This window comes from Meleagris gallopavo, chromosome 22 (genome assembly GCF_000146605.3).
Source record: "Meleagris gallopavo isolate NT-WF06-2002-E0010 breed Aviagen turkey brand Nicholas breeding stock chromosome 22, Turkey_5.1, whole genome shotgun sequence".
Classification (NCBI taxonomy): Eukaryota; Metazoa; Chordata; class Aves; order Galliformes; family Phasianidae; genus Meleagris; species Meleagris gallopavo.
In genome coordinates this window covers 1,139,732-1,153,953 of record NC_015032.2, presented here as the reverse complement: position 1 = coordinate 1,153,953, position 14,222 = coordinate 1,139,732, and the positions used below count along the sequence as shown (strand labels likewise).

The 14,222-nt window shown below is 51.6% G+C and overlaps 1 protein-coding gene across 1 annotated transcript in view; it reads right to left on the bottom strand.

The window, feature by feature from the left end:
* The window catches only part of LOC100540249 (fer-1-like protein 4), a 35,352-nt gene that overhangs the window by 14,562 nt on the left and 6,568 nt on the right, over positions 1–14,222 (bottom strand). Inside the window, exons 9-28 of the mRNA XM_010722246.3 lie at positions 13,468–13,599; positions 13,256–13,318; positions 12,542–12,626; positions 12,114–12,273; positions 11,777–11,960; positions 11,017–11,203; positions 10,466–10,830; positions 9,755–9,863; positions 8,811–9,009; positions 7,997–8,117; positions 7,344–7,444; positions 6,703–6,790; positions 5,565–5,681; positions 4,288–4,440; positions 3,874–4,057; positions 3,191–3,315; positions 2,664–2,798; positions 1,384–1,557; positions 1,113–1,229; positions 629–790 (exon numbers count right to left, since the gene is read on the bottom strand). Coding sequence (XP_010720548.1) covers positions 629–790; positions 1,113–1,229; positions 1,384–1,557; positions 2,664–2,798; positions 3,191–3,315; positions 3,874–4,057; positions 4,288–4,440; positions 5,565–5,681; positions 6,703–6,790; positions 7,344–7,444; positions 7,997–8,117; positions 8,811–9,009; positions 9,755–9,863; positions 10,466–10,830; positions 11,017–11,203; positions 11,777–11,960; positions 12,114–12,273; positions 12,542–12,626; positions 13,256–13,318; positions 13,468–13,599 — 2,961 coding nt within the window. The remainder of the gene's footprint in view (positions 1–628; positions 791–1,112; positions 1,230–1,383; positions 1,558–2,663; positions 2,799–3,190; positions 3,316–3,873; positions 4,058–4,287; positions 4,441–5,564; positions 5,682–6,702; positions 6,791–7,343; positions 7,445–7,996; positions 8,118–8,810; positions 9,010–9,754; positions 9,864–10,465; positions 10,831–11,016; positions 11,204–11,776; positions 11,961–12,113; positions 12,274–12,541; positions 12,627–13,255; positions 13,319–13,467; positions 13,600–14,222) is intronic.

The following is a 14,222-nucleotide window of genomic DNA, read 5'->3' as shown; positions in this document are numbered from 1 at the left end:
CAGAATCACAGAACTGAAGGCATTGGAAGGAACCTCTGGAGGTCGTGTAGTACAACCCCCTGCTAAAGCAGGTTCCCTACAGCAGGTCACACAGGAAAGCAGACAAGTGGCTTTGGATGTCTCCAGTGAGGGAGATTCCATCACCTCTCTGTGCGGCCTGTGCTGGGGCTTGGGCACCCTCACAGTAAGAAAGTTCTTTTGCATGTTTGTACGGAACTTCTTGTATTCCACTTTGTGCCCCTTTGTCCTGTTGCTGGACACCACTGAGAAGACTCTGGTCACAGTCTCTTGACACCCACCCTTCTGATATTTATAAGTGTTAGTAAGATCCCATCCTCCAAGCTGAACAAAATCCCAGCTCTCTGAGACTGCTATGCAGCCCTGCTGCACGTGAGACCTGATGAGACCTTACAACTCTGCCCAAAAACCAGAGCCTCACTATGAGAGATGATGCCTGAGACTGATCTCAGTGGATATATATGCAAAGGTTTTGATATGCAGCCAAACTCTGTGTTCCTGGGAGAGCAAAACCCTGGGGACAGCTCCCTTCCCATTCACTCAACCTCAGCAAGCAGACTGTATGTGACTGTAGACAGCCGTGGTGTGCTTCACCATGGCAGCCACTCACCACATCCATGTATTTGACCAGCTCGGTGAAGTTGGGGTTCTCACTGTAGGCCACAATCACCTCCGACTCCACCTTCTTGCCCGCACATTCAATGATCACCTGTGGCTGATCCACCTCGAACAAGTTGACTCGCTTCAGGTCCCGCAGGCCCCAGAACAGGATCTAAAGCACATGAAGCTGCTGGGCTGTTCTAGATGTGCTAGGTGTGATACGGCCATACAGCCCTGCCCAGAAGTGCCACCCCACTCATCATAGACCCCAAGAGAGGTACGAGACCACTCTTCCCACCCAGCCACCAGGATCCAGTCCCATGCTGTGGGCACAAACATAATGGTTTTGATTGTTAAACCACTGAGACAGTTTCTCCTGAATGTCAGGCACGTCCATTTCTGGCACCTGCTGGGTATCAAACCCAGCTCCTGCCCTGTCCATGGGCAGGCTGTGCCTCCCGCTATGGGAGCCAGCCCAGCAGAAGGCAGCACACCTCTATGCGAAATTCCTTCAGCACGGGGCGGATGCCCTCCGGGATGATGAACCGTCCGGCTCGGGGATCCCCCAGGTAGCTGGGCTCCTTGGGCTCCACATCCTCAGGCACTGATGGCTGAGAACACAGAGCCAGGTCACACTGAGCATTGGAAACCATTTCTCCCCCAGAGCGTATCCTCTCTCCCTCTCCTCTTGGTCTGTGCCTACGGTCTGTCCCTGCAGCCTCTCTTCAGTTGAAAGGCAGACATGGTTTCTCCCAAGCCCATTACCTCCAAATAGCCGCTGTAATCCAACTCGATCAGCTCAAAAGTGGCAATGAGCTCCCCAGCTGGTTTGGAGCCTTTGTAAAAATCAAAGAACTGCAGGGCAGGTTTGCAGTATGGCTCATCAACCAGCTTCACCTGCGGGACAGCAAAGGCCTGGCCAAGGAACTCAGGAGAGCCCTGTAGGAAAGAAGGGAGAGGGTTGAAGTATCCCTACGTTATCTCACTACCATCCAGCCATACAGGCATGCATAAGACCATTTCTCCATCCTCTGTTCCATCCAGAGGCAGGAGCAGATGAGAGGCACCTGAAGCAGCTCCTCTTAACTTAGGGTCTATTTCCACTTAGGACTGGACAAACGGCCTGGGACCAACCATCAGGGTTGGAATTTCTCCAATGATGAATATCCCACAAGTTGTCTGAACCCAGGGCCCAACATTTTAACACCTTCAAGGTGAAATTACATAAAAGTTGGTGTTCTTTCATGTTCCAACCTGTGTCCATTTTCTGTCATCCTGTCCCTGTGCGCCTGTGAAAGAAGTCTGGCTCCATCCTTTCTATCCACTCCCATTATCCAGCTGCGGACAGCAGTAAGATGCCTCTTTGCATCCTTTATTCCAGACTTTCAGCCTCTTTTTGCTCTATCCTATGCTCCACCTCCAACCTGCTTGGAGTCACTCCTCTGGACTGACTCCAGTATGTCAGTGTCTTTCTGTGTACTGGGGAGCCCCAGACTGGGCACAGAAAAGCTGCTGAGCTACATGGGAGAGTCCAGTGCAAGCAATGCCATTCCCACTCAATATGATAATAAAGAGGCCCTAGGAAAGGAGCATGCCTACAAAGAACTAGAGAAGAGGAAAAGGGAAGGACTGAGGATGGTCAGGAGATGGATAGAGGGAAAGGAACAGATCTCAAAGTCACATCATCTCCCCATGACTACAATGTGAGCCTGCTGAGAAAGTGGCGGAGGCAGCTGGGAGAGGCACAGTTCATCTCCAAAGAGAGGAAATCCAGGATGCAGCATGTGTTTCCTCACTTGCAGCATCTTCGAGCTGTCTGCATCCTGCAGCCAGCAGCTTTATCCCAGCTTGTTTCAAAAGGCTGCAGAAAGTCTCAGCCTCAGCCATAGCCCTCAGGATCTGCTGCCAATGGCAGATCAGGATCAGGCAGGGTGACAGAAAACAGAAATGTGGCTCCTAAATGCCTGTTTGCAGCACTCACACACTGCTGTTCTGCCTTCCCTGTCTTTGAAGTGACAGCATGAGGGCAGTGTGGCTGTACTTACAAATGTACTCTGATTGAAGAGACTGATTATAACAACGGGAGTCTCTGTTTTCAACTCTTCTCTCTTTCCATCAATAATGAGCTGGTCAAACAGAAGTAACTCGTTCCACATTGGGCTCAATGTCTCCTCCACTGTCTGCAGACAGAGACAAGAGGTCTGAGTTTACCACAGCCCATGGAAACAAACCACATGCACTTGGTAAAGAGACTGGGGAAGTGTGGGCTGATCTCTCCACCACAGTCACAAGGAGCCAGCAGCTGGCAGAAGAAGAGATGGTAAAAGCATGAGACAGTAGAAGCACTTGGGATCAAACTGTAAATGGTAATCAATCCTTGACACCGTGGTCTGCTTGGCTGTTATGTCAAATGTTCCTTGAACGCAGTCACACCACCCAGAGCACAGAAATACCTTGTGCCTGGAGTTACAAAATGTCCCAGAGGACTGCCACAGCACTGTCCTTCAACATGTCAATTTTGTCTGTCTCCAAATATCCAAGAAGGCAGATGCAGGAGTTTAAGGGATCTCACCCTGGTGGTCTGGCAATGAGTTGAAAACACCACTCTCACAAATGGATCCGAAAGGCCGTTGTCATCTGCAGGGAGGATCCCTCGAGCCTGATACAGGTGAGCTCGGAGCTGGAAATAGCTGAAATCTGGTAAGAAAAAGAGAGTTCTCAGTTCCCCAATCCAGCCCTTCCTGAATCCAAAAGATGTATCAGGAAGAACATGGTAAGGTAAGATCAGGTAAGGCTGTGTACATCCTGCAAGGGGCAGGTGCTTTTAGGGGCACTCACTGCAGTTCTCAGAGGGCCAGCATGTCTCTCAAGGTTTGGCCAAGCAAGAGAAGCTCAGCAGGCTCCCCAGGCATCTCTGGGAAGAACATGATGTGAAATGTGCAGTAATCTGAGAGCATCCACCTCTGGGGAGCGCCAATGGGACTCAGCAAAGAGGCAGAGCTGGTGGTTATTGCCATATACATATAGTGTGTTTGGCAGCACACTCAGCACCTAGGAAGCCCCCATCCTGCCAGCTGCTCCTCCTGCGAGAGTGCAAACGTGTCCTCATCAGAACAAAGTGGACTTGTCTTTCCCAGTCACGCCTCAGAGATGACATGAAGTTGGCAGGCCAGGTCCTACTCCTCACACACTGACCCAGGGGCAGGACTTCTCACCTCTCCATTTGCCCACTCATGGTTAAGTTGTGGAACTCACCATCCCTGCTGAGCCAGCTGGGAGGACTGTGCACTGAGAACTGGGTGATCTCCTGCCTGCTCTCAGAGAGGTACTTGAACTCCTCAGGCAACTCCACCGTGCAGTTCTTTGCATATTTGGTAACCCCGAGCCACATGTAGATTTCCAGTTTGGCAAAGATCTCACCAGTGTGCAAGCCGGGCACCTGAGGGTGCAGGAAGGTTAGCAAGTTTCCCATCCCAGCCGTGCCACCTTCAGACCAGGAGCACTGCTGCTGGCCAGTGACCAGCACAGAGCACAGGACAAAGTGTCACATAGTGGAGCAAGAGCTGTGCTTCCTTACAGACACTGGGATGTCAAGAAGGAGGGCTAGAAGAAAGGAGGGAGAAGCAGCACGATGCAAACAGAAACATGCTGCTTTGGGATAAACCCTACCTTCAGAAAGACAGTCTGGATCTTCGCACAGTCCTTGCCTTTCTCCTCTTCCACCACTGAGTAGAGGATGTTTTGTGCAGGGACTCTTGCGTATGCCACGCGCCGGTTGTTGCTGAGCATCCAGATGAGGACATCAGGGAGTATGCACTGGGGCTGGAGGGAGGAAGAGCAGTGACAATCTCTTGACGCACAAGGGGCTGGTGGCTGCACAGCTCTTTGGAGATCCAGAAGCAAGTGATGGGGCCAAATGTTGGGCACATGCTTCTGAAACTCAGCCCTGCAGTATGGCTCTGTGGGTCTCCCCAAGGAATTTGGTTTTCACTACAAATCAGCGGGATGCATTCACCCATCCCATGCTGGAGAAAGAGGGGCTGGAGAAGTGATACTTCCCCTTCATCTCCTGCAGAAGCCTGAAAGCTAATCCATGGGACAGAACCATGTGCAGACAATACAACAGTGCCAGTGCCAGCACAAAGCTGCAGATGCAGAGCAGGCTTGCAAAGGAGCACATTCACAGATGCAAATAATTATTTTGAATCTTAGCTTCTGCTCTCTTCCCCCTCTTAGCCTCCTTGGTGTGAGTGTTTGTATTTGTGCAGCTTCTACTGGCACTGCAAGAGGTGAAGTCTCATTCATTCTAAAGCCTATCTGCTCTACATGTCTAAGGATGTGATAGTGATTGAACTTCAGCTGGTGAAAGACTTCTCCAAACTGCATCAACCTCTGGCCACCTCGCTCCTGCAAACATTGTGCTCTGGTTTACACTACAAGAATTCACTTCCCAGAGCTCTTTAAATAGAGCCAGTGAGACTATGAATGCAGAGAGTCTCTGTTATAGACAGGAGCCCACACTGCAATGCAAGTCTGAATTTGCAGGAGGGATGGTGTCAGGCCCCAGTGGGCAGGCAGGCAAGGCTGATTTCCAGACACGCTTCCCACAGCCACACTGCAGCACAGCCTGGGACCAGGCAGAGAGGGCAGGAAGATCCTGGTGGCTGGGGCTGACCCAGCCCTGCCTTCAAGCCACTGCTGGGTGCCTGAACCCTGCTCTGTCACTGCTGACCCTGCAGGACTGTGAAGCTTCATCCTTCATGAGAGCCACTACATAAAATATGGTAACTTCTAGCAGTTGGAAACTGGGATTTTACATAGCAAGGAAAGACATCTGAGAAAAATCCCCATTTCAGGCTGATGAAAGGCCCAGCAGGCAGCCCCGCTCCCCCTCCTTGCCCATGCCCTGCTGTGCTCAGAAATGCGGTGCCCCGGAGCAGCTGTACCTCTTGAGCCATGAAGCGGAGTTTGGCCAGGATTCTCCTCGTCTCCTTCACCTTCTCCTTCACATTGGCTCGAGTCAGCCACCTCCTCACGCGGAGCCCCTGCTTCGCATATAGGATCTGCACAGAGAGCAGAGCTGTCACGTGCCCGGCTGTGAGCCATCGTGCCACGCTGGCAGCACTCCTGGGGGCTCTGCAGGAAGTGGATGCCATGCCCATCCTGCCCCATCGTGCCATGGCCTCCGTCAGCTCGCTTGCCAGCTGCTGAGAGCAAATCCTGTGAACCTGTGCTGAGGTTATTGGAGGACCCCATCAGCTCTGCCGATAGCAGAAACCCGTGAGCTTTTGCATCATTTGGGGCAGAAGGACATATGAGAAAGAAACATTTCATAAGATTATGGCCTAAGGCTCCAGATGGTTTCTGAGAGCATTTTGGTGACCACAGAAGTCTGGGAATTGGAAGCCGAAGGAAACTGGAAGATAGGACTAAGCTGTCATGTCTGTTAATTGATAGGGTCCAGATCTGAAGATGAACTTGGTGATGAACCTGAACTAATCATGAAATCCAGAAGGAATTCAGGGTTCAAACATAGTGTTGACTGACCAGGCTAGGAAAACCCAGAAAACTCATCTCTTGAGCTGGTTATCTCCAGAGAGCCCCATCCTTACCAGAGGATTTTTGCTATCACTCCATGAGCTTTCCTTCTGTGTGAAGGAAAGCAGAGGGACCCAGACATGCCTGAATTTTAGTTCCTACTGTTGTCATTGCATTTTGGTCAGTCTTTCAAAGCTTTGTGGTTTGGTGGGGACCAGGACCGCAGCTGTGCTCTGCCAGGAGAGGAAAGGTGGCATCCAAGCACAACATCTGCTTAAAACAGGAGGCAGCCATGGGCAGTCCCTGTCTCTGCTCCCTGTGCTGGAAGATGTATTACTCTAAGCAGTGTTGGGAGATGCAGTGGTTGGAACTAGGACTATCTTCAAGATTCCTTCCAATCTAAGTCATTCTATAACTATATGACTATACTGCGGGTCTTAGCTCCAAGTTTCCCTCTCAGCATCAATTCCAGCTGGTCCTCCAGAAGCATCCCCCAGAGCCGGTGTCACACTGTTCTCCCCAATAATCCCAAGCCCCACAGCTTACGATGTTGCGCATCATGTACTTTGTCCGACATCTGTCAAGATTGTTTGGATGTGCCATTGTTTTTCTCTCTGCACTGAGTGAGTATTGCCTGAAATGAGAAAAGCATCACAGCCTCTGAAATGTGCACGCTGTAGGACAGCACTGCTCACACAGCAGAACCACAAGCTCCACCTCCCTGCCACTAAACTGGATGTAGCTGAAACCCCATCTCTGTAATGACTTTGTTCTGCAAGGATTTTGATCAGAAGGCACACGTGGCTCAGCATTCCAGGCCCATCTTTACCATCTCCATTACAAGGTTAGGGATTGCTGTGTGTATCAGACCCCACCGGACTGTCATGGTAATTAAAACACCAGTATCTTGAAAGAGTGATTGAAAAGAGGGAAGAAAATGTCCTAACAGCAAGAAACTCCCAGGAGACCAGAACATCAAGGCTGCCTGCTAACCCTATGCTTCCCAGGACTGTGGTCACCCCTCTGAGCTAACAGAGCTACAGAACCCTTTCCCCAGGTTGTCCTGGTTCCTTCCACTTATTCTCCTCTAGAAGACACCAGAGGAGGCCGCATGCAGCCCAGGCAGAACATGATATAACCTCCTAACCTAAAGCCAAGAAACCTTAGGAAGCCAGGGGCATGCAAACCTGCATCCAGCTACAAATTCCTCCAGCACCTCTCGGAGCCTCTCTTCAGCTTTAGCCTTAGGCCTTCTCATGAGCTTCTCCACATCATCCAGTCCCTGCTCCTGTGAGGAATGCATCACATTCAGGCAGCTTGCAGCTGGCCATGGGCTCAGGGCAAAGCACAGCATGAATGTGTTTGCCCCAGGTGTGCCCTTCTGCAGAGCTGGGGCTGACAGAGCACAGCAGGTCAGTGCAGCACCGCATGGGCTCTGGGCCTTGGGGCTAACCTGATAACTGAACACTGGCTGCAACAACACCTTGTGCCTCAGTCCTCGAGCACTCACCAAAACACATCAGTGCAAGCTCTGCTTTCTAAGTCTAAGCAGGAAAGACAAGACCCTGGAAAGAGGTTTCACTCCATTGTGTCCACTGGAAGCTGAAAGTGCTTTTGCAGCAACATCTGCCCAGAGCAGGACTGACAGCAGAGGAGCTTTTTGTCATAGACCATAGCAGGATACTTTGCCAGAGGCAAATGCAGACATGCAATGACAGATGCAGACATGCATAGGGGTGAGGATGTTTCAGCTAAGTGTTATGCAGAGTAACTGTGCACTATGAGAAAAAGCACGATGGCAGGAAGCCCCATGCCCCAAGAGCTGCTCTGTGCACATTACCAGGCGCTCTGCCAGCTTGACAATCCAGTTGGAAATGCAGAGTCTCCAGGTGTGATCCTCCCAGTAGCTCCACACATACACGCAGGGTTTCTCATGCATCATGGGCAGGCAGCTGTATGATCTAGGGGCAGCACAGGACATTAGGGCTGCTGTGTGCAGATGTCACAGGCAGCACTTGCACAGGGAGCTGTAAGGACTGTTTTCCTCACGAAGAACCGGCTGCTTTGGTCCTTGCATCATGGACATGGATACAAGCTGCAGAGCTGGCCCTTTGCCATCCCAAGGCAGTGTATGATGTTTCTAGCAGAGAGCAGCAGTGTGCCCGGATGAGTGAAGCTGATGAGAGTGTGGGATGCTGCTGAGATTCCTTGCTACTACAGGATGGAGTGAGAGTGAGCGCAGGGCTCAACACAACCACGGCACTGCCAGGCCTGTAGGGTGAGGAAGGTAGCATTCCCAGAGCACCTCATCATCTGTCTGTCTTGCCTGCCCTGCATAGAACACTGTGAGCCAGAGTGCTCCTCTCCTTCCTCTGCACTGGAATCAAGCCCTTGGGATGCTGCTTGTCCATCAGATAAGGGACTGCTGCCCAGTTCCCTGTAGCCCTGTCCATGGCTACCTGCAGACATCACACAGGCACTGTAGGGCCTGGCAACAGCAGCCAGCTGGGCCATGGCGAGCTGCAGGGTTGCAAAGCAGGGAAACACTTGCACTCACATTTCTGAGCAGATTACTAATAGCATCCTGAGCAACTAAGTTGGGAAGTTCAGGACTGGGGTGAAAAGGAGAGAAGGGTGAAGAAAGTACGACTCACCTGTCATACTCTGTGGGCTCTGGTCTCTGGCTCCTTGTCATTGACTTGTTCCGTGGGGCTGAATCTGGGGCCAGGACCTCCATATCCAGCTCACTATCTGAACCAGCATCCAGCAAAGGATGGTTTTCTTCTCTCCCTTCTCCTTTCTCTCCTTTTTTACGTACTTTGGTCACAGCCTCTTCAGCTTTGCCAAAGTTTCCTTGAAGATAAACATTAAACAGCAGTCAGAAAAGCAGGATCAGTGCTACAATGAGTTAGCTAGTTTGCAAAATCAGCACAATCATGCTGCCAAGAGAAGCACAGGAGTCTGCACTGCTTTCAGAACCAGCACATCAGCAGCATCCAACCATCAATGCACCACTTGGGCAACGAGGAGATCTGAGACGGAGCTGGGAATCCACAAGGAAGTCCATGTATGTGCCTGCAAGTTCCACTGCTTCTACCAAATGCCTTGAAGTTTCCATCTAGGACTAGGCTCAGCAGCAGGAGGTCAAGAGGACTTCTCAGCACTGAGCTTCTCCACTCCTCCAGCAACGCAGATCCAGGGTTGGACCTGCCTCCCCTGCCACTGTTTCCCCATTGTCCATCCATCCATTGTCACAGCCCCTCAGCACCACATACCTAACCCCATTTGATTGCTCCCAAACCTTTCTACTACTTCTCACCTCCACTCCCTGAAGAGCTTCAAGCATATTCCCCAGACAGGAATTTCACACAAATATGGCAAAACTCCAATACCATTGGAGATCATACAGACTTTTAGAGTAATTAAAGTACTGTGAGCACTGCTTGGCCTCATCCTCCACCCTTCCTGAGCTCCTGATTTGGAGACATAAGATGTGTGATGCTTGGCACTGTAGGACCGCAGTGCTGTCCTGGGCTGGCTCAGGGAGGTTCACACCATTCCCATGGTTTCCTCATTTGGGACCCTGGGGAATACACACCTATAGAGACCTCAAAGCTGACAGGTTTGGAGCTGAGTGAAGAGTCCATCATCGTGGCTTCAAAGAAGGCAGCAAAAAGGAAGAATTCTTCTTTCCTCCCCAAAGCATTCTGTGCAGAGAAAGAGAATTTAGCCCAAGCCTAGCATGCCAATATTCTGACTTAGCAGAGTTGGAAAACACCAGGTCATGGCTGGTGCCTGTCAGGCCTCTTGAGGGCTTTACCAGGGCCCTAGGGACTTCAGAGGGACACTGCTGGGCTGCCGAGCTTTCCTGGAAATCTCAGGGGCCTGGTATGAAACCATGGCTCTGGCTGATACTCCACCATCAGCTTGTATCCAGGTATAGGCTAAAGGATGGCTACTGTATCCACACAGCTGCCACTAACCCATCTTTGCTGGACCAAGTGGTGACCTAGAGCCAGCTAACAGTTCCAAAGCTCCTGGATAGATGCTCAGTGATGCCCATGCCCATAGCACCCATGTGAGAGTGATGATGCGTGCTCCTGCCTCACTGAGGGAGGCAGTTTGGAGGCTGCACGTGAATTCTTGGCCCTCACAGAAGCTCAGAGAGCCCTGGCTGGCCCAGCAATGGGCAGGCTGGGTTTGCTCTGCCATTGTTATGCCAGCCAATGACCCCACTGCTTCTTCCCTATGAGCCTGTGCAGGCATCAGGCCGGTGTAGGTCAGATCACACCAGTGCAAAAGGACTCACCTCAGGGAGTGGATGAAGCTCCTCCACCTCCACAATGACCTCTGCAGGCTGCTCAGCCTCCTGAGAGCCCCCAGCCTCCTCCTCTCCCTGCAGCTGGATCAGCTCTCTGGCTTTCGCCTTGGATTTTTTACTTTTCTTCTTCAGCTTCAGTTTGCTAAGGGCACCTTTTGTCTTGTCCCCAAGCTTCCTTTCTGTCACACCAGGGCTGCTGAAAATCTCCACTGTGATGGCCATGAGGATGCGCCCGCGATAGAAGATCCCCTCCCCCATGCCCTCATTCAGGTCCTTGTGGATGTCCCGCAGAGCTGAATTCTGAGGGGAGCCATACAGGTTCACCCAGGCTGGGCCAAACGTGGGGTTAAAACCTGCAGGGACGGGGTCTGATTAAACACAAGGTGCTGCAGAGACCTTCCCTCAAGAAGACAGCCCAGGACACACAGTGTGAGCACGCACTGCCCATGCACTTCTGCTTTCCAACCCCAGGAGACCACCAGGTCTGGGCAGATGTGCCCAGCACGAGGTCCCAGGGGAGCAGCCATGCCAGGCCTCACCATTCCTGCTGGGGTCTGAGATCTGCTGCAGGTCGATGTAGTGTGTGGCGATGGCTACATCACCAACGTTGGCATCATCCAGCACCTGGATTTTTATCTTCTTGGCAAGAGGTGGGAACATCTCAATGAAGCTGATCTGCTCATTCCACTCAGGCTCGGTGGTGTTGCTCTCCACAGATGTCTCCCCCTGGGAAGGAGGAGGTGTGAGACTCACACAGCCCCAGCCAGACCAATAGACAGAGTAAGGATTGCCTCTGGGCCTCCCTGGGGATGGCTCAACCCCTGCTCCGCCTGCAGATGGTGCTGGGCAGGTGGCCAGGTGCCTGTCCCCTCCCCCAGGTCTCAGCTATTGCTCTCCGCCCTTCATCAAAGGGTCAGTTCCAAGGCACTGGCTGTGCTCTGCACAGCCAAGAGAAACACTGGCCACAAGCTGGCAGCACCAACAGACCCAGGGATGTCACAGAGTCCCTTGGGAGAGCCATCTGCCCATCTTGTTGCCCAGGAACATCTGGCTGGCTCAGTGTCTTCTCATCTTAATGGGCATCATAAGACTACAAACCTCAGCTATTTATTAGCTAAATAAACTCTCCCAAAGGTGCTAGGATGAGTCCAGCTCACTTCTGGAGGACTTCCACTGGGATTATTTGACTCACTCCCTGTGTTTAGACCTGGGCTCTTCCAGTCTGTCTCCATGGGATTGCCATGTCCCACAGCAAGTGCTGACAGAAAAGGAGGAGTAGCCCAGCCCCAGCAGACTCACCTGCTGCCCACAGAATGAGACCTGCACATAGGGGTCAATAAACACGTTTTTCTCCCCTATGATCTTGGAGAAACCACCCATAATGCCCGCGCTCATGCTGGGCAGGCCCTCAGCACGATACAGCTTGATGCAGACCCTGGCCCAGGGTCTCTCTGCAGGAACTCTTTTAGGCAGCAGTAGGTTCCTGAAAGACAAATTAATATTCTAGCTTTTTCTTGAAAAGAAAGAAAATGAGAAGCCAAGTCTGTCCCCATCAGAAGGGGGAATAATGGGGAAAAATACTCAGTGCAAAGAGACACATGGCTGTTCTCAGCCACGCAAACCCTGCTGCACTCACTTTTCAATGTCCTCAACTCGGCTGCTGGAGGAGGTGGGAAGGGAGCCCACAGTGTCTCCCCGTGCGGTGACAGAGATGTTGCATTTCACGAAGCCTTTCACACCTGCCCGGGTGTCTGTGGGGTCACTGATAACAGCCCACTTCTGGAAGAACCTGTGGTCTGAGAGAGAAGAAAAGGGGTTCTTTATGGAAAGCCTGGGTTACCACTTCACACCCAACAGCATCGGCGCAGTCACTGCCCAGCTCTGCCTCTGAAGACGTGGGAAGTCTCACCAGCCTTCAGAAAGCCAGGAGAAGCGAGTGTTTGTCATTATGTGAACTAAATGATTTAAAGATAGGGCCCTCAGCAGACCCAGCAGAGCCCAGAAGAAAGCTCAGCTCCAAATGAAGCGTGGGGCAGGGAGCAGGTACACAGCTGGTACGCATACCTGGCTGGTTGTACACAGTTGCAATGTCCATCTTGAACGTTCCTATGCATGTTCCCAGGAACGGTATCTTCTTTGAGTGGAAAACCTGCAGACAGCAGAAATCCAAGAGATGTCTGCAGCTGGGAAACACACCCAGACATCGCTAAGGAGCATGGGCTGCTAGGAGACCTATTCCAACATACAGCTCAGGCAGTGGTTGAGAGCCCATCTGAGTTAGCCCTGGGCCTGCCCCATCCCTGCCCAGCCATTCCTACACAGCCTTTCAACCCACAGCCCTCAGCCAAATTCATGACTTGTAACCAAGGCAGCCTCAGAAAAGCAGAACAGCTACAGAGGAACAGGGGCAGGCCTGCTTTCCATAGGGTCTCCCTTTGTCCACGCCAGGCCAGCATCTCTTCCAAAACCTGAGGCACGCTGAGCGCTTGCTGAGCCCACACTGGCAGAAGGGATGTGCAGCCTTTCATAGCCTTGCACAGAAATCACATCACAAAAGAGACACTGGCTGGGTTTAGCTGTCTTCAGAAAAGCCCCACACTGCTTTGGATCAGGGGATTTCTGAAGCCCACCCTCTGCCTGCTTACACTTTCCTACAGGCACAAATTGCCCTTCCTTTGCTCACAGCCCTTGCTTTGCCAATAGCTCCCACCATCCACACACACAAGCAGCAGGCTGCACCCGTTACAGACGAGGGACCAAGAGGAGGAACTTACTTACTGAAATCTCTATGAGTCTGTGAAATAAAACTTCCCTTGGCTCGTGGAATTCAAACAAAAAGTACTGAAAGGGGAAAGAAAGACAACTGAGCCTTGGGCTCCCAACAGGACTCCACAGATGCCTTCTCCTGAGAGGAGCTGCACCAAGAGCACCTCGAGCGCTCGGCCACTGGCACCAACGCTGTGGTGATGGACTCTGTCCATAGCATGCACCTCATTGTAGAAAGGACAATTTGTTGACTTCTGCGTTGCCGTGTGCCTCTTCTCCTCTCCAACTCTGATCACCACAAAGGGGTTAATGTTCACCCCCACCAGCTTCTGTGCTTCAATGATATTAATCCCAACCTGAGGATACATGGGAGAAAAGCATCAGATCAGCACTCTGCATGTCCCCAGCTCTGTCCTGAGCTTGTTTCAGCAATATCAGTATGCAAACACACAGGGCACCCCAATGCAGGTCTGGATGGTCAGGGTAGGCAAGAGCACAGCTGCTGAAATCTGCTTCAGCCAACACCAAACTGAAGCAATATTTGACAAGAACCTGCCACCTTCCCAGCAGCTCTGCTCCCTCAGGGCTTTGGAGGCCAAGAGGCCATGAAGCGATGGCCTCCATGGGGTGGGCTGCACAGAGCATTTCCAAGAAGATTCTGTTTGTATCTTCTGTTAATGCTTTGAATCCTCATTAATTAGACAGACAACTCTGAAGGGACTGGAATATGGCTGTCTCATTTTCTGTGACTGCTTACAGGTCTTAAGACATGGGAAAAATGCTCTCAAAGTACTGTCACTAGGATGAAGAGTAATTGTGTCAAGAAAAGGAAGGTTGGAAATTCCATCCCCACAAAAGCTTTCTGTTGAGTGGAAAAGTTCTAACCCTGAAAAGCGGGGGACTCAAATCCATAGTCCATGTTCACTAAGAACCAAGGAAGTATCTGAAGCCACATCCAGGCTGTGAGACCCAGCCCCAA